The 23,832-nt window shown below is 41.4% G+C and overlaps 1 protein-coding gene across 37 annotated transcripts in view; it reads left to right on the forward strand.

Moving 5' to 3' along the window:
- Nucleotides 1-23,832, forward strand: part of PLCB4 (phospholipase C beta 4) — a 439,427-nt gene that overhangs the window by 378,388 nt on the left and 37,207 nt on the right. For 26 of the 37 annotated variants that reach the window (XM_070052074.1, XM_051846249.2, XM_051846237.2 and 23 more), the window contains 9 exons: nt 653-806; nt 1,447-1,531; nt 1,880-2,004; nt 3,774-3,825; nt 6,780-6,882; nt 7,970-8,134; nt 10,486-10,690; nt 18,797-18,885; nt 19,595-19,745. In XM_070052074.1, the coding sequence (XP_069908175.1) occupies nt 653-806; nt 1,447-1,531; nt 1,880-2,004; nt 3,774-3,825; nt 6,780-6,882; nt 7,970-8,134; nt 10,486-10,690; nt 18,797-18,885; nt 19,595-19,745 (1,129 nt within the window). The remainder of the gene's footprint in view (nt 1-652; nt 807-1,446; nt 1,532-1,879; nt 2,005-3,773; nt 3,826-6,779; nt 6,883-7,969; nt 8,135-10,485; nt 10,691-18,796; nt 18,886-19,594; nt 19,746-23,832) is intronic. The other 11 variants (XM_070052082.1, XM_051846251.2, XM_051846255.2 and 8 more) reach the window with 1 other exon arrangement.

Genomic DNA, 23,832 nt, shown 5'->3' on the forward strand with positions numbered 1-23,832 from the left:
TAATTGAAGGGCAGAGAGAGTGAGAGCAAGAGAGAATCATCCATTTGCTGGTTTGCTCCTCAAATCTCCTTAATAGCCTAAGACTAGGCCAGGCCAAAGCCAGGAGCCAGGAACTCAATCTGGGTATCTGAAGTGAGTGGCAGGGACCCAAATACTTGAGCCATAACCTGCTGCCTACCAGGATGCACATTATCAGGAAGCTGGAATAGGAAGTGGAGTTGGAACTCAGACTGAGACATCTGCTATGGGATCTGGGTACACCAAACACCTACTCTTAAACTTATCTTTTAAATTCCTTGTTTCATGAACTTTTTGAAGTACCCTTGTATTGTACAGCCTTGCTGTGACATCAGTTATAGTTTCTTGAATATTTTAATATTCTTTGAAACTCCAAAAATGTCCTAAAAATGTGAAGATATGCCTAATATTTTATGATTATTTTCTTTTGCATTATTTGGGAGCTACTTTCTTTTGCATTATTTGGGAGATTTCTACTTTTTAAATTGTTCTTCAATACAATTGGGAGGGAAGGGTCTTATTTTTCAGTTTGTGTGTGTATGTACGTGCAAACTATCTTTAGGAAGAGTCTAGCATATATCTGTGGATCTTGTAGAAGCCATCGACTCTTATGTTCTCTTCTTTGTGCTCACAGGGCCTGGTTACTGTAGAAGATGAGCAGGCGTGGATGGCATCTTATAAATATGTAGGTGCTACCACTAATATCCACCCGTATTTGTCCACAATGATCAACTACGCACAGCCTGTAAAGTTTCAGGGTTTCCATGTGGCTGAAGGTAACACTACAGGTTAAATGCAATAGCCTTTTTTTGTCTGCTTTTCTTTTGTTTTGCTAATGAGCTCTGATCTGACTTGGTCCCATCTCACCTTATAATTGGCATGTCCTTGGCATGGGGTGGCATTGCATTGTCATTCCCAAAATCATCCACAAGGTGGCTCTGAAAGACTGTGAACTTCTATTAGAGTTCATGTTTTCATAGGACTTTTTAAAATTAAAAGTTGATAACAAAAAGCATACAAGGGATCTTCAAAATGTTCATGGAAAGTGGATATTCTGAAAAAATTATGCATAATTTTCATTTTTTGCCAAAATAAAAACATCCTTTAATTCCATTTGTCTCAGGAGCTTTTTGAAGCATCCTCCTATACAAAATTTTAAAAACTGTTCATAGTCATTTCTGGGATAGTGGAGCCATCATGAAAAATACATATTTCAGGGATTACCCTGGCAATTGGAATACATGTAGTTTATTTAATGACTTCAAGTTTAATTCACAGTTTCTTTATCTTAAAGTCAGTGGTCTCCATCCATAGGATATTAAAACTAGGGACCCCTGACATGATCACGTAGTGTTCACCACCAAGCTTTCAGACTCAGGATGCTTGGAACTTTACTTTTCTGAGTGCATCTTTGCTTTTCTTTTGCAGAACGCAATATTCATTATAACATGTCTTCTTTTAATGAATCAGTTGGCCTTGGCTACTTGAAGACACATGCAATTGAATTTGTAAAGTATCCTTTATGTAACAGGTAGAAGGAGGGTTTGGTGTGCTTTGATGTGGCAGAAGTCTCTAAAATAGATAAATATCTGTGATTTCGTTTTGGTTGTAGTGCCAATAAAATATCACATGTGAAAGACCATGGCAGCTGTGACAGCTGGCTCCGATGTGAATGGTGTTTATCATCCCCAGGATGGCCTGTGATTTCCTACTTCAGCATCCCTTACCAAGGTGGAATTTGTGGTTTTCCTCTACGTGCTTGTCATTGTTAGTTTAGCCCTTGATTGCTTTAGCTCTTGGTTGTGTATTTACCTCTGCTGTAGTACTGTTGTTTGTCTATCTTCCTTAATAAGTTACACAGTTATAACAAACGGCAAATGAGTCGCATTTACCCAAAGGGAGGCCGAGTCGATTCCAGTAATTACATGCCTCAGATTTTCTGGAACGCCGGCTGCCAGATGGTTTCACTGAACTATCAAACCCCAGGTAAGGAGTGATGTCCAGTGACCTCGAATTCCATGAGAATGCTTTGACAGGACAGTGCCACGGTGCCCTCAATTAGCTGTGGGCATTTAAAAAGAAAAGGAAAAAAAAAAGAAGCAAGCATCTGGCAAAACAGTGTGTTGTCAGATTTGTATAATGGTGAGATACTGAAAACCCAGAATAGAGCAATAAAACAGTGGTAGAAGATAATTTGTTTTGATTTAAATTCAAATTCCTTTAATTAAATCCATGGGTATTCTAATAAGCATTACCACCTATCCCAAATTATTTGTTATTTTTCTCCCTTTTTGATCAAATTCTTACATTAAAAGGAAAAACTTTGGGTATTAATGTCCAATAACCATAATGCACTTCTCCTTTGGAAAATTCCCTGGTCACTGTGAACATTTAGCATATATGAGTGTTATGGTGGCAACTCACAGTAAAAATACAGAATGTTATCAGATAAACTCTAAATTTCAGTGGAAGGAGTTATAGATTTTTAGAGCTATTGATCTACAAATTGGTCCTCCAAAGTGTATTCAAAAGCAGATTTCTAAAATATAAATATTCTTTTTCCTCTTGGAAGGAGATGGACAAATTTTTATAAATGCATAAGCAATTTTTTAAAGTTTTCAAGGTTTGCTTAAGAGTTAAGGACTACACTATTTAAAATACAGATAAAACTATGAAATAGAATAGATAGAAATTCTCCACAAAACCTATTCATTTTATATGGTTAATGCTACAACACGGTTTGTAAAATTGGTAAAATAAAAGAGAAGCCACAACCAACAATCCTTTTTTTTCTTCATCCGTTTCCACATGAGGGCACCATTCGTATTTCCGGACTTAGGGTCTTTACCTTTCCCGGTCCACCCAGCAATGGGTGCACCTTACTGCCTGCTGTCATGGATGCAAGTGACTGCATTTCCCACCCTTTGATCAAGGCTTCTCAGTCAGGAGAAGCTTCTGCTACTGGAGTCAGCATTGTGACACTGCACAGTCCTGGCTGTGTTAGAGTTAGACCCGGCACGAGGACAATCCCCAGGAGTTTCTAGCAGGGGCAAAACAAAAGGCACTACTGATGTTACATACATGAAAAAGGGTCCAGTGATGTCCTCAATTGTCGGTGGGTCGATAGTGTGGATTACCTGATTCTAAAGCAGCATATTCACTAGGCCAGCTGAGGTTGGATTCCATCATGTTAGCTTTACCTACAGCATTGAAATCTATGGGTTTACCCAAGAAGGTTTCATCCACTTGCAAAAGAAAGACCATAAGCCATACCCTGCCTGGTTAGACTGCTGAGGAAGAATTCTCCCTATGTCTGACTCTGAGAATGAGCCAGTAATTTTTGCATGAGCCTCACTTAGTTCATAGTTTATTCTTTTTAACGGAGTTTGGTATTCATGCTGACCCTGTTTCCCTGGCATCCCCTTCCTCCAGGGGCAGGATGCACATGCTCTCCCACTTTATATAGCAGCCCTCCCCACTGAATGACCAACCTTGTAACACACAGATGAATCTCATTTTGAAAGCAATTCTGGCATGAGCTTTATGAAAACATGTTTTGTGGTTAAATTAAAGACGAGGTCATTTCAACATGGAAGAAAGTTTTGTGCCTTAACACAAGCCAGCAGCGCCTCTGTGGTGTTAAAGGCTGATCTTAGGGTACAGGAACAATCTGATTTCCATTGTTTAAAATCACCATGTCAGGATCTTCTTTGTCCAGGGAGATGAGATGCTAAATTATTTTTGTCTCTTGACAGATTTAGCGATGCAATTGAATCAGGGAAAATTTGAGTATAATGGATCGTGCGGGTGAGTAATGTGATTTAAACTGTTGTCACCTAGTGTCAAGACTCCATACTAGAGCTATAATGAAACCATGTCATTTTTAATTAGCAGCTGCTGAGTGTGAGCTGCGTTTGAGGATTTCGATGGAAATAAAATCTCTGGGTAGATTGTATTTGCAAATATACATTCGTAATCTATCCCATTTTGTTAGCAGGTTATTTTTTAACCTAAAGTGAAGTAGTTCATCCTACACATGCACTCTAGAGTTTAATTCTTTCACTTTAGATTCAATAATGGAGGCTCTTTTATTTGGGACAGGTAATGATTTTTGCTCACTTGGATGTGAACTAGAGACATAAATACTAAATATGTGTGTTTTACCAGGACAGATAAAGAAATGAAGTAATTTTCATATGTAATAAAGTTGTGGATGTCAAGTTAAATTTAATTCAGCTGGGAATAAACCTTTGCCATCTCTTGATTCTTTTGCATGTCATGTAAACAGAAGCTACCCAAGAATAATAGTATGAATTTTGTCTAGTTTACAGAAATAGAACTCTTTAGCAGCTATGAGTGAAGAAGTGAAAAATGAAGTATAATTCTGCAAAACACTAAAAGGTTAAATGAAAACATGAAATTAGAATTGTGTAGAGATGAAAAAGCAATATGGCTATTTTTTCTCTCATGTTTCTGTATTCATGTAGCACTTTACTTCAAAATGTTTGTGGATAATGGAATCAAAAGATAAGTTTATTTTTAGTTCAAAAAGTTGTGAAATTCATGCATATGAAGTATCTTCAAAAAGTTCACAAAAATACACATAATGAGAAGACTATGCATAGATTTCAATAATGTTTTGTACCAAATAGATGTATTATTTAATTTCATTTTTCCATGGACTCCTGGAAGTACCTTCTTCCCAACTTGGAAAGTAATGCCATCTTAACAATATTTTATTCCTAATCAAGACACATTTACGGCCGGCGCCACGGCTCACTAGGCTAATCCTCCGCCTTGCAGCACCGGCACACCGGGTTCTAGTCCTGGTCGGGGTGCCGGATTCTGTCCCGGTTGCCCCTCTTCCAGGCCAGCTCTCTGCTGTGGCCAGGGAGTGCAGTGGAGGATGGCCCAAGTGCTTGGGCCCTGCACCCACATGGGAGACCAGGAGAAGCACCTGGCTCCTGGCTTTGGATCAGCGCAGTGCGCCAGCCACAGCGCGCCAGCTGCGGCGGCCATTGGAGGGTGAACCAATGGCAAAGGAAGACCTTTCTCTCTGTCTCTCTCTCTCACACTGTCCACTCTGCCTGTCAAAAATAAATTAAAAAATAAAAAATTTTTAAAAAAGACACATTTAGGCCGGCACTGCGGCTCAATAGGCTAATCCTCCGCCTGCGGCGCTGGCATCCCGGGTTCTAGTCCCGGTCGGGGCACCGGATTCTGTCCCGGTTGCTCCTCTTCTAGTCCAGCTCTCTGCTGTGGCCAGGGAGTGCAGTGGAGGATGGCCCAAAGTCCTTGGGCCCTGTACCCGCATAGGAGACCAGGAGAAGCACCTGGCTCCTGGCTTCTTATCAGCCACAGCAGACATTGGAGGGTGAACCAATCTCTCTCTCTCACCATCCACTCTGCCTGTCAAAAAAAAAAAAAAAAAAAAAGACACATTTATTTAGGTCTTCTTTAATTTTTTTAGCTATTTTTCTGGTTTTCAAAGTAAATGTACTTATTTTTGTTAAATTTGCTCATAAGTATTTTATTCTTTTTGGTTCTCTGGTAAATTAAATTGTTTTTATTAATTTCAATATTGGATCATTCATTGTTAGTGAATAGAAATAAATACAATTGACTTTCATGCATCAGTCATGTATCCTGCAATTGTGCTGAACTCATTAATTCTTTTTTTTTAAGATTTTATTTATTTATTTGAGAGGTAGAGTTACAGACAGTGAGAGGGAAAAACAGAGAGAAAGGTCTTCCTTCCGTTTGTTCACCACCCATATGGCCGCAACGCCCGGAGCTGCACCAATCCGAAACCAGGAGCCAGGTGCTTCTTCCTGGTTTCCCACCTGGGTGCTGGGGCCCAAGGACTTGTGCCATCTTCTACTGCTTTCCCAGGCCATAGCAGAGAGCTGGATTGGAAAAGGAGCAGCCAGGACTAGAATCGGCACCCAAATGGGATGCCAGCGTTGCAGGTAGAGGATTAACCTACTGTGCCACTGCGTTAGCCCCGAACTCATTAATTCTAATAGTTTTTTTGAAGTTAATTCCTTAAGCTTTTCTATATACAGGATCATATTATTCGTGAATAGAAATGTTTTTGCTTTTTTATTTACAGTCTAGATGTCTTTTATTTCACTTTCTTGTCTAATTTTCCTTATTAGAAAGTAGGGAAAAAAATCAGTCCTTAATTTTACCTGCCTCTAACTGAAATTTCACATCTCCTTTGATTCTGAATGTAATCCGAAAGCCACAATAATTTTCATGGTACTGTGAATATAAATATAAAATATTTTCATATGTCATTTATGTTGTTATTGATCTCACAAAGTATTTTATGTACTTTGAAAATATAGGAGACATCAGATTTATCAGATCTCAAAACTTAATGTAGTAATAAAGGATCATTGATAAAGAAGTAGAATGTCAGATACAGTTTTTGTATCTTGATGATGTTTTTGTATCAGCTATGATGATTGAGTTTTCATTGTTGTTATCTTGTGGAATAAGTTGTGATCTGTCTAACAGGCCTATGGTATAAAATAAAGTTCAAGAGAAGAGGATCATCCTTGTCCCATTGAGGCTGCAATCTAGGAAACATTCTGATGCACTTTCGTGTTTTCCAAAATGACAGCACCTTCTGCCTAAAAGTCTAGCCCCTAAGTTACTGATGGAGAAAAACAAGTATTTGGTATTTCAAATCGTAGGTGTTTCATCTTTATAAAAAGATACTACTGTAATAAGTTCCTGTGCTTTGGTCCTACTAGGTACCTTCTCAAACCGGATTTCATGAGGCGGCCTGATCGAACATTTGATCCCTTCTCTGAAACTCCTGTTGATGGTGTCATAGCCGCTACTTGCTCAGTGCAGGTAAGGACCCTGCTCTCCATAGTGCAGAGTAAATTTATATACAGAAAGTCCTGAAGAAATCACAATGAAAATATTTATTGTCAGATTGTAAGATCCAAGTGTTGCTCTCCACTTTGATTAAAAATCCCCCTTTTATGAGACACACTTTCTCACTGGTAAAATTACTAGCAACCTTGAAAAAAAAGCATCATAAGGTACCCAATATGTGCTTCTATGTATATGAACTTCTGGAGAATGAACACTATAGTGACAGAGTAGATCAGTGGTTGGTTGCCTCTGGACAGAGGTGAAGGGAGGGATAAGATTAGGAAAGAGCACAACAAAACTATCAGGGATGATGGAAATGTTTGTTATCCTAATTGTGGTGACAAGTTCATAGATGTACTCACTTGTCCAAACTTATCTAAGCATGCTCTTTAAATATATGTAGTTTGTTCTGTATCAGTTATGCCTCAAAAAAAAAAAAAACTACTTCAAAATTGTTAGCTGTTAGAGGAAAAAAAAAACCTAAAACATGAGTAGTCATTTGGAAAGCATATGAAAAATAGTCTCTCCATAGCTTTATAGTAGGTAGACTTTACCATTGTTCTTTACAAATATATAATGCTGTCATGATTGACCAGTGTTAATATCAGTGCAGCATAACAGTCAAATTCTAGCATTGCTTTTCTCTGTGTACCTCTTTTCAAAACCTTTAAAATAACTCAGTACTAAGTATGCCGTAACAGATGGCCAGAGCTCTGAAGGGACCTTAGGGTGTATCTGAATCCATCTTTTCATTTCATAGGTGTGGACACGTAGTTGAAATGAAGATGCTGTGAGCACTATTTCTTTATATTATGTGACTCATGTACGTTTTCCTCATTATTTTTCTAGACAGTTACAGAAGGTAGAACCTCTGCCTAGAACAGCTTTTTGCATGTAGTAGTTGCCCAATAATGTTTAGGTTTGTAAGTACTGAATGCATCATTTCTGTAGGTAATTTAAATTTTACAAAATACAGAATTTTTAATATCCAGATTACTCTTTGTTACTGCTGATTGCACCAAGTATACCTTTCTTTCATCCTACTTCTGTGTTGTTACAGGTCATATCAGGTCAGTTCTTATCAGATAAGAAAATTGGCACATACGTAGAAGTGGATATGTATGGATTGCCAACTGACACCATACGTAAAGAATTCCGAACACGTATGGTTATGAACAATGGACTCAATCCAGTTTACAATGAAGAATCTTTCGTATTTCGGAAGGTAGGGCATTCTTAGTGAGTCTCACCCTCTCCTCAGTGGAGCCCCCCTCTTACATGGGATTGCCCAAGTTCCAGGTTTGCAATGCCCTCATGGGTGGACACCCTCATAAATTAGAGTTCTTCCTTTCTTTGGCAGTAGCTATTATTTGCACCATTCCATTCGCCAAGAGGTCAGGTGAGATGCTGCACCCAAAATTAAGGTCCATAAATGTCATTACAAATGGGTGAGTGGATACGGAAAGTGTGGCTTCTTTTGTTATTCACAGGTTTTCTGCTTCGTGTGCTATTTTCAGTGTTTTCCTTTTTGTCTCTCATTACTATACGCTGGATCCCGAGAACAATCACAGTGGTTCTCACTAATGCTCAGTTTTTACTCTCTTAATCTTTTTCCCTTTGCCACCATCTCTACTCTGTGATGATGTGATGTAAACAGGTGTGATCTGTTGTTTTTTTCCAATTTTTTCAATTTAATATATCTGGATTTGTTGCCGGTATTGCCAGCATGATAGCTAGAAGAATCCCTACACACATTTCTAGAGATCATAAAATTGAATCTTGCATTCTGTGATGAACAAGGAAATATCCAATTTAGTTTTTCTATGTAATAATTCTAGCTCCAACAACAAGATGACAATTCTGGAACCTTCCTTCTTCTTCAGAAGTTATATTGCCTTTCACTGCTATCAAGCGCTTTAAGTTTTGTTTCTTATTATTTTCATTTTTGCCTTTTGCATGAATCTTTTAAGAGTGGCAAAGCCCAAGCATCTACTCATAACATGAGGAACAGGAATGAGTAAAGTTGACAGAATTTTAGTTGCCTTCATGAAGTTGAATTAAATTAACATCTCCACATACAAGTAGACAACTAATATATTGCCCAGCTATAGATAGTATTTAGATAAGCTGAGATACCCTGGTTGCTTTTAGCTAATAAAAGACTTTTCTGGACATTTGTTTTCCTTTGTCTTATAACTGTTTTGTAGCTACATAGAGATTCTGCCATCTGAAGTCAAATTTTTATGTCCGTGAATTTATATAGTTTGGAGATAACAGGAGTAGTCTTGAGATCAGAAGTATAGTAATGCTTCTCTGTTACTTATCCAACTCTATTTAATGTCTCAAAATGTGTTGAAAATTGAGAAGTGTAAGAAACAAGTGGAATCCAAATTTATATATACTTTTTTTTTTTTTGACAGGCAGAGTGGACAGTGAGAGAGAGAGACAGAGAGAAAGGTCTTCCTTTGCCGTTGGTTCACCCTCCAATGGCCGCCGTGGCCGGCGCGCTGCGGCCGGCGCACCACACCGATCCGATGGCAGGAGCCAGGAGCCAGGTGCTTTTCCTGGTCTCCCATGGGGTGCAGGGCCCAAGCACCTGGGCCATCCTCCACTGCACTCCCTGGCAACAGCAGAGGGCTGGCCTGGAAGAGGGGCAACCGGGACAGAATCCGGCGCCCCGACCGGGACTAGGACCCGGTGTGCCGGCGCCGCTAGGCGGAGGATTAGCCTAGTGAGCTGCGGCGCCGGCTCATATATACATTTTTTATACATGATGCATTTCTTTGAAGATACTCGCCATATTTTCAAAACCAGGCATAACTAGATGTCAGATGTACCCCAGGTAGTAGATACATCACAGAATCAGAACGCTGTCACTGGCAACTCTGAGATTAAGGAGTCACTTTATTCCTCAGAGTCTCTTTTTTCCTTACAGATTACATAGGTGGGTGTGGGGAAGGGTGACAAGGGTTGGAGTGGTAATTTTCACATCCATTTCAGCCAGCATTTTTGATGGGCTGATTTCCAAGAAACCTGTTCCAGTGGCCCTTCTTATTGTCTCGGGCATTTTAGTTTACACAGAGTACTTTATGAATGCAAATGGATTATGAGTTTATTTTCCTTAAAGAACCATTTAAGAGTAGAGCAGGGACCGGTGACTAAAGCCACCACCTGCAGTGCCAGTATCCCATATGGGTGCCGGTTCATGTCCCAGCTGCTCCACTTCCAATCCAGCTCCCTGCTAATGGTCTGGGAGAAGTAGAAGAAGATGGCCCTGGTATTTGGGCTCCTGCCACCCACATGGGAGACCTGGATGAAGGTATTGGCTCCTGGCTTCAGTCTGGCCCAGTGCTGGCCATTGTGGCCATCTGAGGAGTAAACCAATGGAAAATCCATCTCTCTCTCTCTCTCTGTCTTCCTCTGTTTCTGTAACTCTGAATTTCAAAATAAACAAACCTGTCTTTAAGGGGATAAAAAAGGGGCAGAGCAGTGTGGGTGTGGTCCAGATTCCTAGAGATGTGGTGCTTGGGAGCTGCATTACAAAAATCTATGGAAAGTTCTGTTCTTTGTTTGCAGGTGATCCTGCCTGACCTGGCTGTCTTGAGAATAGCAGTGTATGATGACAATAACAAGCTGATTGGCCAGAGGATCCTCCCCCTGGATGGCCTCCAAGCAGGCTACCGACACATTTCCCTGCGGAATGAGGGAAATAAACCGTTATCACTGCCAACAATTTTCTGCAATATTGTTCTTAAAACATATGTGCCTGATGGATTTGGAGGTAAGATAAACATTTGAGTGCAGAATATGATGTAGACAAAGTCCTCAATTATAAGATTAGAAGACATTTTTCCCATCGTTGAAAAAAATAATAAGGTCTGTTTCTGTCAGTGAAGCCAACTCTGGCAGCCTTTAAGAGTTCAAGGATAAAGTGTAACTTCAGGATTCATATAAGAAGTGGAAGGACAAGACCGGATTGTCTTTAAAGGCCTTTCTTGTTTTAAAATATGATAATTTTATGTCCTGTATTAATTTCTACAAATATGTTTTGCAATGAATACATTTACAGCTACAATCAAGGTGGGGAAAAATAAAGAATGAGATACTGTAGATTTCTTATCAATTAGTATCACAAGAAAGTTTAAATTGAATGCAGCTATCAAAATGTGTATATTTTCTTCCAAATGCACAAGAGAGTTCATTTTCAAAGAAATCCAAGTCATCAGTCCACACTGGCTTTACTAAGGTCATCAGTAGTAGGAATCATGACTAGACTGAGTCATAGGTTTGGCTTTACAAACCCCAGCTAAGGTAAGAACAGTTTTTAAAAGATCTAAATTCTCAGTTTATTGATCCTTAAGGAAAGAGGACAGCAGAATAATAATAGCTAATAAAAGACTTTTCTGGACATTTGTTTTCCTTTGTCTTATAACTGTTTTGTAGCTACATAGAGATTCTGCCATCTGAAGTCAAATTTTTATGTCCGTGAATTTATATAGTTTGGAGATAACAGGAGTAGTCTTGAGATCAGAAGTATAGTAATGCTATATCATTATATCAGATTAACCAAAGTTTCAAATCCAAGTCTCCACTTGTAGCTGATGGCCCTGGGAACATGATGCAAACCCTCAAACCTTTCATTCCTTACCTCTAAAAAGAAGACTTTTGTCTCCCTCATAGCATTCTTGTGAAGTGTTTACCTCTGTAGTACATATAGCAAGGTGTGTGTGTGTGTGTGTGTGTGTGTGTGTATAGACCCAGTTACAATTCCTGTACTACTCAACACTTCACTATTTTGTTTGGGAAATATGGGGTTGTTTTGTTGTTTGAGTTTAGTAACGTATGCTTCTCTAGAGGGCAGATTTTCTGCGATGAAGCATCATCTTTAGCAATCTGATTGTAAGTTCGAAAAACAAATCAAGCCATGAGGATGTTTCAGTTGCAAATTCACAGTAAACACTCCTTTCTTCTTCTCCTTAGTCTCTCATAAAAAAAGAAATCATGTTGGAAGCCACCACCACAGTAGCAGATAAAAGAGCCCACAGAAGAAGGCTGGGAGAGGGAATTACGGGGCTGAGTAAGTGGGTCAGAGAAGGAAGCAGGGCACTGGCGCCTATGTTTAAGGGCTTGCAGCTTAGAAAGCCAAGGAGTGTGTAATAAACATCTAATACATTGTACACATTTTACAAATGGTATAAATGCCTAAAGTACAGGATTTAAAAGCTTTTGCCTCTTTGTATGTTAAATTTCAAGTGAAACTCTATAATTCATTTTTGAGAAATTACTCATTTGATTAGAAAGGTAAAGAAATTATTTATGGAGCTCCTGTTTCATGCCAAGCACTTTATATGAGTCCAAAATTGTGAAATTGTTCAGATGTGAATACATGTAGATCTATGCTAGAGAAATATCTGTACTTATAATGCAACTTTTTGCCAGTGTTCACATTTAAGTATTGATTCCAATTAATCTCTTCTTGTTTAAAAAATTATTTTATTTATTTGAAAGAGAGTTACAGAGACACAGAGAGAGGTCTTCCATCCAGTGGTTCACTCCCCAGATGGCCGCAACAGCCGGAGCTACACTGATCCAAGCCAGGAGCCAGGAGCTTCTTCCGGGTCTCCCACATGGGTGCAGGGGCCTAAGGACTTAGGCCATCTCCTACTGCTTTCCCAGGACATAGTAGAGAGCTGGATTGGGAGAGGAGCAGCCAAGACTAGAACTGGTGTCCTTATGGGATGCTGGCACTTCAGGCCAGGGTTTTAACCTGCTGCGCCACAGTGTCAGCCCCACCAATTAATCTCTTCTAACATGTGGCCATGGCCTCTGTTTTGTTATCAGGAGCATTTGGCATTTCTGAACTGTGTTACGATTGCTCAGTTCTGCAGTGGATGTCAGCCTCAGATTCAACATTCAGACACAGTTTATTCAGGATTCTCTGGTCCCATCTCACTCTTTTCTTTCTAAAGATTTATTTATTTGAAAGGTAGAGCAGCAAAGAGACAGAGATGGAGACGGAGACAGAAATGGAGACAGAGCTGGAGAGAAAGATATTCCACTCCCTGATTCTCTCCCCAAGTGGCTGCAATAGCCAGGAACAGGCCAGGGCAAAGCCAGAAGCCACAAACTCCATCCTGGTCTTCCACTTAGTTGGAAGAGGCCTAGGAAGCTGGATGGAAATAGGGGCATTTGGGCTTCAGTATGGGATGCCAGCACCACAAGCAGCGATGTAACCTGCTACGGCACAACCCTGGCCCCTGGTCCCGTCCCTTTCCATTCTAAGAAACCAAGGGTAGACACTATGAGGTTTAATGGCCTTAATTGAAAATAACAAAAGAAAGGCCGGCGCCACAGCTCAATAGGCTAATCCTCTGCCTGCGGCGCTGGCACACGAGGTTCTGGTCCCGGTTGGGGCGCTGGGATTCTGTCCTGGTAGCCCCTCTTCCAGACCAGCTCTCTGCTGTGGCCAGGGAGTGCAGTGGAGGATGGCCCAAGTGCTTGGGCCCTGCACCCACATGGGAGACCAGGAGAAGCACCTGGCTCCTGCCTTCGGATCAGCGCGGTGCGCCGGCCGCAGCGCGCCGGCCGCTGCAGCCATTGGAGGGTGAACCAACGGCAAAGGAAGACCTTTCTCTCTGTCTCTCTCACTGTCCACTCTGCCTGTCAAAAAAAATAAAAAAAAAAAAAAAAACAACAACAAAAGAAGAATTTGAGGACTATCTTTTTCCAAATGTGTCTCTTCTTTGAAGGAGCCTTCTGCCTTATTCTGTATTCATATTTCAAGTGTTTAGCTAACCCCATAGTCAGACCTGAGTGTTTATGTGCTGTACCTGTGCAGGAGGAAATCTGTAGAGTCTGTGTTTCCTAAGGTGATGATTCTCTGTTGATTGGCTAGGAACAGGTTTGAAATGAAACTGTCCCGTCACACCTCAACATTTTCTAGGGGAAAAAAAATCGTCAGTATACCTCATCACATTTTTATTGGGCTGAAGAAAGATAATCTGGATCCATTACTGTCAGTCCTCTGCTTTCCTGGGCTTCATATCCATGCACCCAAGCAACAGCAGGTTTAAATTATTCAGAAAACAATTACATCTCTACTGAACACATACAAACTTCTTTCATTTTCATCATTCCACTGTGATGATTATCATTAGGCACTGACAGCTTTTTATTCTATATGATTTTGAATGTATTTAAAATCTCAGTAATACCAGGTGGATGACACCATTTTGATAGGAACAACAATAATATTCCCAAGGCTTTTTCAAGTTGAGGTGATTCTTTAGGTAGGGCCTGGTCTTTATAAAAGATTCAGCCTAGCTCTTTCTTGAAGTTCTGTTCTGTGAGGTCACCATATAATGATGAATCCCCACTGATGTTTTTGCTGCTTCCACAGTTGCTTGTAATTAATTCCACCCACCTGTATCATGTGCTTTTTAGAGACTTTGAGCTCAGGCTGTCCCAGCTCCCTCACAGCAAAAGATAGGTCCAAAGCCCACATTTTCCACCTAACCCCTCTCCTACTACAAAGGCAAGGGATTTCAGTGTGATTGCTTCTCCTTCTCAGTGCTATAATGTAACGATGCTCAAAATACTCAGAGACAACAGCAAAAATGGCTACCATGAACTTCTGAACTCTTCGTAGACAGCTCTGTTTTAAGCAGCTCAGGAATAAAATATCTCTGGGCTGAAGAACAGAACTTGTGTCTCTTAACATGGAGAAAGTAATGTTTTAAAAATTATTTATTTAAGAGTCAGAGAGAGAGAGACATAGATAAAGAGCTCCCATCTGCTGGTTCACTCCCTGAATGCCTCAACAGCTAGAACTGAGCCAGTCTAAGTCTCCTACCTAGATGTTGGCAGGAATCCACCTACTTGAGGCATCACTGTTGTCTCCCAGGGTCTGCACCAGCAAGAAATTAGAGTTAACAGCCTAGCACTGAACTGAACCCAGGCACTCCAGTGTGGGATGGCAGTGTCAACTGCTATGCCAGATGCCTACCCCAGAAGCTAAATTTTGACATTGAAAAAAAGGTAAATTGGGCCGTTGCTGTGGGATAGCGGGTAAAGCCGCCACCTGTGGTGCTGGCATCCTATTGGGGTGCTGGTTTGAATCTTTACTGCTCCACTTCCGATCCAGCTCTCTGCTATAGCCTGGAAAAGCAGTGGAAGATGCCCCAAGTCCTTGGCCCTCTACACCCACATGGGAAACCTGGAGGAGGCTCCTGGCTCCTGGCTTTGGATCAGTGCAGCTCCAGCTGTTGCGGCCATCTGGGGAGTGAACAAGTGGATGGAAGACTGTCTCTCTCTGCCTCTGCCTCTCTATAACTCACTCTCCAGATCAGAAGTGGAGCAACTGGGACTGAAACCTGCAACCATATGGGATGCCAGCACTGCAGGCGCCGACAGCAGCTTTACCTGCTATGCCACAGAGCTGCCCCAGCCCCCAGCAAGATTTAAAAACAAATTTTTCTACATTTGCTATTGAGAAGCAAAGAGTTATTAGATACCACAGTGATAACTGCAAACAGACCTAGTAGAATACATTGATGCAATATGTTTGGAGGGCAATTTGGTGAGAAGTACCATAGGACAAATATCCTTACCCATCATTCTAACTTCTAGGGAGTTATCCTATGAACATCTGCAGGGGTATGCTATGAAATGTTCAAGACATTCACTACAACCACATTTTAATAGCAAAGAACAGGAAGGATGACTCCAACAGGCAAGTCTTAAAATTAGCATAGTGGATCTATATTGCCAATATGGAAATGCTTCCGATATAAGTAAAGTAAAAACTAAAAAATGATACAGAAAACTATGACATTATTTGGAGTTTTCTTTCTTTTTTTTTTTTTTTTTTTTTTTTTTTTTTTTTTTTTTTTTGACAGGCAGAGTGGACAGTGAGAGAGAGAGACAGAGAGAAAGGTCTTCCTTTGCCGTTGGTTCACCCTCCAATGGCCGCCGCGGCCGGCGCGCTGCGGCCGGTGCACCGCGCTGATCCGAAGGCAGGAGCCAGGTGCTTCTCCTGGTCTCCCATGGGGTGCAGGGCCCAAGAACTTGGGCCATCCTCCACTGCACTCCCTGGCCACAGCAGACAGCTGGCCTGGAAGAGGGGCAACTGGGACAGAATCCGGCACCCCGACCTGGACTAGAACCCGGTGTGCCGGTGCCACAAGGCGGTGGATTAGCCTATTGAGCCACGGCGCCGGCCTGGAGTTTTAAAAGTATTTAGAATGATACAGGAAGTGATAACAATAGTAACTTTCTAAATGTAGGATTGGCAGGAGCAGATGTTATAACTTTCCATTCTATACTCCGTGCTGTGGCATAGGAGGTAAAGCCACCACCTGAAGTGTGAACATTCCAATATGGGTGTCGGTTTGAGTCCTGGCTGCTCCTCTTCTGATCCAGTTCTCTGCTGTGGTCTGGGATAGCAGTGGAAGATGGCCCAAGACCTTGGGCCCCTGTACCCACATTGAGAGACCTGGCTTCGAACTGGCTGAGCTCTGGCTGTTGCAGCCATTTGGGGAGTGAACCAGTGGATGGAAGGCCTCTCTCTGCCTCTCTGTAACTTTGCCTTTCAAATAAATAAATAAATCTTAATTTTTTTTAATGCTCACTATGTGTATATATTATTTCTATCAGGAAAAGGAAGAAAAAATTTAAACAGAATTATATATCCCATGTGATGAAGACAATTGTAATTAGAAAAGTAATTTTGCAGGCCAGCACCATGGCTCAATTAGGCTAATCCTCCACCTGCGGCGCCAGCACCCTGGGTTCTAGTCTCGGTTGGGGCACCGGATTCTGTCCCGGTTGCTCCTCTTCCAGTCCAGCTCTCTGCTGTGGCCAGGGAGTGCAGTGGAGGATGGCCCAAGTGCTTGGGCCCTGCACCCACATGGGAGACCAGGAGAAGCACCTGGCTCCTGCCTTCGGATCAGCGCAGTGCTCCGCCGCAGTGCGTCAGCCGCTGCAGCCATTGTGGGGTGAACCAACGGCAAAGGAAGACCTTTCTCTCTGTCTCTCTCACTGTCCACTCTGCCTGTCAAAAAAAAAAAAAAAAGAAAGAAAAGAAAAGAAAGAAAGAAAGAAAAGTAATTTTGCTAATGCAAAACTTATAAACACATATCATTTAAGATGTATAAACTATGTAGTGTTTTAAGTTAATAAGAATATTTCTTCTGTAATGTTGGTAAATTATGAGAAGTTATATGAAACTCTGAAAGTACTTGGAACTCTTCAAAGTTATAAAAAGATGAAGCTTTCTGTTTTTTATATACAAATTATTACTGAGAAAACACTGGAGAAATATTCCAGTTTATCTACAATGGTACCAAAATTGGCTTTAAATATTAATTATATTTTTTCTATATAAAAACAAGACTGAGTGGGTACGCTAGCATTGTGGATTAAGCCACTTCTTGGAATGTCCTCTTCCCTTATTGGAGTGCTGACATTGAACCTCTGTCTGTGCCTTTTTTTTTTTTTTTTTTTTTTTTGATGGGCAGATTGGACAGTGAGAGAGAGAGAGAGAGACAGAGAGAAAGGTCTTCCTTTGCCATTGGTTCACCCTCCAATGGCTGCCACGGCCGGCGGGCGCACTGCGGCCGGCGCACCACGCTGATCCGAAGGCAGGAGCCAGGTGCTTCTCCTGGTCTCCCATGAGGTGCAGGGCCCAAGGACTTGGGCCATCCTCCACTGCACTCCCGGGCCACAGCAGAGAGCTGGCCTGGAAGAGGGGCAACCAGGACAGAATCCGGTGCCCCGACCGGGACTAGAACCCGGTGTGCCAGCGCCACAAGGCAGAGGATTAGCCTGAGCCGCGGTGCCAGCCTCTGTCTGTGCTTCTGATCCAGCTTCCTGTTAATGTGCCTGGGAAGTGGCAGATGGTGGCTTGAGGACTGAGTTCCTGTCACCCACATGGAAGGTCCAGATGGAGTCCCTGGTTCCTGGCTTCTGCTTGGCCCAACCCCAGGAGCTTTTGTGGGCATTTGGAGGAGTAAACCAGTGGATAAAAGTCTCTCTCTCCTTCTCCCTCTCCTTCTCCCTCTCTTTCTCTCTCTCTTCCAAATAAAGTGAATAAATAAATACGTTTAAAAATAAGTGAAACAAAAGAAAAATAAGACTTAGTACTAGTGGCACATTCTATGTATCAGGTATTCTTTGCATTTATCAATTCACTGAATTTTCACAACTACCTGGCAGGGTAGGTGTTCCTGCCCTAGTTATCAGTTGGAGTCTGAAGCTGGAGACAGATATTTATCAACTTGCTCAAAAACACAGAAATAAGAGTTAAGAACCCAAGACACAGGGGTGGGCATTGTGGCAAAGCAGGTTAAGCACTGCTTGGGACTACTGAATCTCATAATAGAGTGCTGATTCAAGTCCTGGCTGCACTGTTTCTGGTCGGACTCTCTGCTGATGCACACCAGGGAGGCAGCCGATGACAGAAAAAATACTTGCCACCCATCTTCAGCCTGGCACAGCCTCAGCATTTATGGCCATTGGGGAGTGAACCAGCAGGTGGAAGATTTCTCTGTCTTTTTCACTCTCACTTTTTCCCTTTCAAGTAAAATAACAAATCCTTTATTAAAATAATTTTCAAAAAGAACCCAACGCATTTCATTCAGTTTGCCCTACCACCCTACCTTCATTTTTTGGAGAAAAAAATAAGGAGAAAGAGAGAAAATGATCTTGCCATCACTTATTTCTTGTTTTCTGTAACTAATTATGACTTCCTTATGTCCTAGGAGAAGACACATAACAGAAAGAATAACAAGTTTCCAGAATGACAGAGTATATCAGTTGAATCTTCTTGGATATTTTCAGTAAAATAAAATAGCAATAGCGCAGTGTTGTTTTTTTTTTTTTCTTTCAGATATTGTGGATGCTTTATCCGATCCAAAGAAATTTCTTTCAATTACAGAAAAGAGAGCAGACCAAATGAGAGCTATGGGCATTGAAACTGTAAGTAAAAAATTTGGATTATGGACAGCTGAGTTGGGGAAGTTTGGTTGTCAAACTGATTTAAAAAGCACTATAAAGCCATAAATGAATGCAGGAGGTTTAAAGACTTTTTTTTTTTTAAATGAGCATATTAGTGCAGCAGTAGTTTCCAGGGTCTACAAAAGACTAGAACAGTAAAATGTGACCAGTGTCAGAAAAACACACTTAATCACCGGTCGTTTAACTCATATCTGAGGACTCTGCCTCATGCAGAGTGAAATGGAAAACATCTGGAATGCTTCTAGGAAAGGTTAATATCTTTTTATGATATATTGAGATACTGGCTAATTCAGTGAGTTAATGAAAATGACATTTATTTCATTCTTATCAGTTTTTCATTCTATCCTCCATTCCAGTGCACATATGCAGTGTTTGTTTCTTTGTTTTCAAGTGTTCCTTTTACCATCTCTCTAACAGCTAGAAAAAGAGAAGCTATACCATACTTGGAAAGGGTTGGATCTTTTTTCAATTGCTTGACCCTGTGGTTCAAGTCGGAGGAAACCACATACATTTTATTCCTGCAAGGCACAGACCCTTTAAGAAAGTAGAAGTGTGGCAGAGGAACAGGAAAATTGCATGGGTCAGAATCGATTTAGTAAAATAAAGAATGTGCAAGATATTTGACCTTCCGTGGCATTTACGTGGGTTGGTATGAATGTTTCTGTTCCAGAGTGACATAGCCGACGTGCCCAGTGACACTTCCAAGAATGACAAAAAGGGAAAGGCCAACACAGCCAAAGCAAACGTCACTCCACAGAGTAGCTCTGAACTCAGACCGACCACCACGGCCGCCCTAGGTTCTGGCATGGAAGCCAAGAAAGGTGAGGGAGAGACGTTTTCCCATTCTTTATCTGTTTTGGCGATTTTAGACTCATTCTAAATAGTCTTTTCGGAAGAATGTTTTTAGAATTGTTCATTTTACCAATTTTCATTGCTCCATAAAGCTCACAAGCAGTGTATTTTCTGGTAGACTGGATAAACTGCTTAATTTTCCAGAGTGTTTAATAGTCAACATTTGTGCTTCATCTGCTAGATCTGCTGCACCTTAGTTAAGTGGGACACAATATCTACAGTTTTAGAAAATGTTTAAATTCAGTGCCCTTTGTGGCAAAACCTTTCCCTCAGTGATGCCATTATCTGACTCATCCTCACTCTCTTCCAAATACTATTGTGGTGTGGAGGCATCCGTACCGGCAATGGGCTCACAAACCAGCAGTCATGACTTCTGGGGCATTTCTAAATTCCCTTATTGGTAATTTCCCCTCATGCATAGATTTAGCATTTATTATTATTTATTGAGCATTCATTATTATTTAGCATCCATTATTATTTATTTATAAAATTATCAGATGGGTATTTGAAGGCCAATTCATGTGGTTATTTGCAGATGAAACAGATCATCTGAGGTGTCATCAAAGAATGATGTTCCCCATGGGATAATATTCAGCAGATATGCAGGAAAATAGCCACACTAATTATTTAAAGTGGGCTTCCATTCTAATTGGGATGGCATCCACTCTGATTGGATGACACTTGTCCCATACTGGTAATGAAGTTAGTATTATATATATCCTCCTTGACCATAAATCATTTACTAAACTCCTTCTTGTTCTTCAACAAGAATTTCTCTTTCTGCAAGTGGTTTTTTTTAAAAAAAGATTTTATTTATTTGTTTGAGAGGCAGAGTTACAGACAGTGAGAGGGAGAGACAGAGAGAAAGGTCTTCCTTCCATTGGTTCACTCCCTGGATGGCCGCAATGGCTGGAGCTGCGCCAATCCAAAGCCAGAAGCCAGGAGCCAGTAGATTCCTCCAGTTCTCCTACATGGGCACAGGGGCCCAAGGATTTGAGCCATCTTCCACTGCTTTCCCAGGCCATGGAAGATTGCTGGATCAGAAGAGGAATAGCCAGGACTAGAACCGGCACCCATATCTGATGCAAGCGCTGCAGGCAGAGGTTAACCTACTGTGCCGCAGCGCTGGCCCCTGCAAGTGTTTTTTTACTTAGTATATACAAGGAAACTTCAACAAATTAATGGAAAAGTAGAATTAAAAGATCGGCTTATTTTGGTGCAACCAAATTGAAAACTCTGCATATGGAGGATCACATAAAATATGTATTATGAAAAACAATGCATGGATTTCAGAACTTTTTGCTTTTAATTCCATTTTTCCTTTACATCTTTTAATTCCATTTTTCCATGAACTTTTTGAAATGACCTTGTACAGTTCCCTTTAATGTGTGATTCCAGGGTAATTTGTATAAGGGAATCAAGTTGTTCATGAACTTAAGTATACACAGTGCTACAGTTTAAGGTATGAAATGGCAGGCTTTCCCCAAACCAAAGCACCATAGTAATTTAGCAGGAAATGAAGTGTACATTAAGCTTTGTGAAGCAAATTAGAAAATGAGACTGCACAAAAGTAGCCCAATTTACAATGAATCTGCAGCTGTTTGTTCTTCCCTGGAAAGAACATGAAGCAAGGCACAATTCAGGCTTTGTTTTTTCCATCCCAGACCTGGTCATTATGAACATTAGCAACTCAGACAGAGGTCACCAGTGGAAAATGAGAGAGTTTGCATTTGAAGTTCTTGCATTACACCCACTAGGGCGTGAGATGTTAGTGATTATGGTGTGTTAAGTGGCCTGAAAAGCAATGCAGTGTGACCAGCTTACAGAGGGCAAAAGTGATCCTGGCTCCGGAAGGGAACATGCCAGTGTTTAGAGCAACCCCACCCCTGCCTCCAAATGAGGCACATTTGAAGCAGCCAAGCAGCTGTCACCTCCATGCTAGACTGTTCCACATATGCTCTGAGAAAAGGGTCTGCCCGCTGTTTCATTTTGGCGTTTAATTCCGGAGACCTGGATGCCTTACGGTAAGCCCCAGTACTTGGTTCTGTGAGAACAGCCCACATAGCTTCGTATGAGGATGTGACTGGGGATGATGGGGTAAGGACAAGTTCCCACACAACAGCCAGCACAGGCAGAGTGTGGACAGGGCTGACTACCCAGACACAGAAAGAGACTGAGGGGCCAGGTCCCCGTTAAGCTGAGTCTTGAACCACAGATCTGACTTGAGCAAGAAGCAACAGTGGAGGAATCCAGAGAAGCAGCGTAAGAAGCACTGACATCTGGTACCAGTGAGGGACCTGTGCTTTAGTACTAACTTTTAGGAAAAAGGCATAGAAGAATGAGAGAGAAGTTTGTGGGATTCTCTCCAGCGTTTTCCATGATTTAGGGTGAGGTAGATGCAGGGAGATGAACTCTACTCCAGAAACCTTTGCAGGAAAGAGATGTCATTTGAAAAAGCAAACCTCTGTTCTCTTTATAAAACTGTCTTCACGTGGGTCAACCCTAAGCAGACCCCAAGACAAGATTTGCAGCACAAGTCGTTTATTCAGCGGATACAGCAGATGCAAGTAGGAGTGTGGGGAAGTGATACAGGAAGGGAAGGCAGCCAACAGCCAGGTGTGTTCCAGCCAGTAGCCCTGAGGGACCTGGAGTTTAACTCTCCTGGATAAACTCTGGGACTGGTATCAGTCACACACCGTGAAGGTATCCTAGCAGGATGACAGAACTGGGAGAAGGTACATCCCAACTCCTTCCTGCCTTTTGTTAAGCGTTACTGTGGGAGGGATAAATTTCCCAAGAGGTCTAGTTCGGTAAAAGAATGGTAAAGTGTGTATTAGAGGATACAAACAGCCCTCAGACAAGGAAATACAAGGTCTGGCAATTGGAAGTCAACTAGAAGAGCTCATGTAGAGAAGGTGGTGTGGGCAGTTTGTTACGAACATCTCTGAAGGTGAGGAGTTGGGGAGTTCTAAAATGTCTCTTTTTTTTGAAAACTTTTATTTAATAAATATAAATTTTGAAAGTATAACTTTTGGATTATAGTGGTTTTTTCCCCCATAACCACCCTCCCACCTGCAAACCATCCCATCTCCTACTCCCTCTCCCATCTCATTCTTCATTAAGACTCATTTTTTATTATCTTTATAATACAGAAGATCAACTTAGTATATACTAAGTAAAGACTTCAACAGTTTGCATCCACACAGACACACAAAGTATAAAGAACTATTTGAAGCCTATTTTTACCATTTATTCTCATAGAACAACACATTAGGGGACAGAGATCCTACATGGGTAGTAAGTGCACAGTGACTCCTGTTGTTAACAGTTGTAAAATGTCTCTTTTAAGCACACAGCCATCAGCAATGATGGCCTCAATGTCATTTTATTTTCGTTTTGGTTTTAAAAGAAGGGGTGAGGGGCAAGTGTTTGGTGTAGTGATGAAGATGCCACTTGGGATGCCTGCATCCCATATCAGAGTGCCTGGATTTGAGTCCTGGCTCTTCTACTATTTTCATTTTCCTGCTAATGTGTACCCTGAGAGGCATCAGGTGATGGCTCAAGTGACTGGGCTCCTGCCACTCACATAGGAGACTCAGACTGCGTTCTTGGCTCTAGGTTTTGGCCTGGCCAAGATCCTGGCACCAACTGTTATGTTGTGGACATTTGGAGATTGAATCGGTGTGTGGGAAATTCCTCTCTCTCTCTTTCTCCCTCTTCCCCTCCATCCTTCCCTCCCACCTCTGGGAGGAACTAGTGGTAGCTCAAGGAATTGAGTTCCTGCCCCTCCATGAGAGGGATCTAGATTGAAATTCCTGTTCCTGGTTCCTGGCTTTGGCCTGGCCCAGCCCGTGCTATTGCAGGCATTTGGGGGAGTGAACCAGTGATTGGAAGCTGTGTCTCTTACTCTCTTGTCTCCATCTCTTTGTCTCTCTGCCTCAAATTTAAATTAAAAAAAATTCTACTGGGTATGGGTGCTGAAACTGAGCACCCATTTTGTTCTTTAGAATGTGGGTTTCTAATTAAATCACTAATGGAATCCAAAAAATTTTTTTC

The sequence above is a fragment of the Oryctolagus cuniculus genome, chromosome 11 (genome assembly GCF_964237555.1).
Source record: "Oryctolagus cuniculus chromosome 11, mOryCun1.1, whole genome shotgun sequence".
Lineage (NCBI taxonomy): Eukaryota > Metazoa > Chordata > Mammalia > Lagomorpha > Leporidae > Oryctolagus > Oryctolagus cuniculus.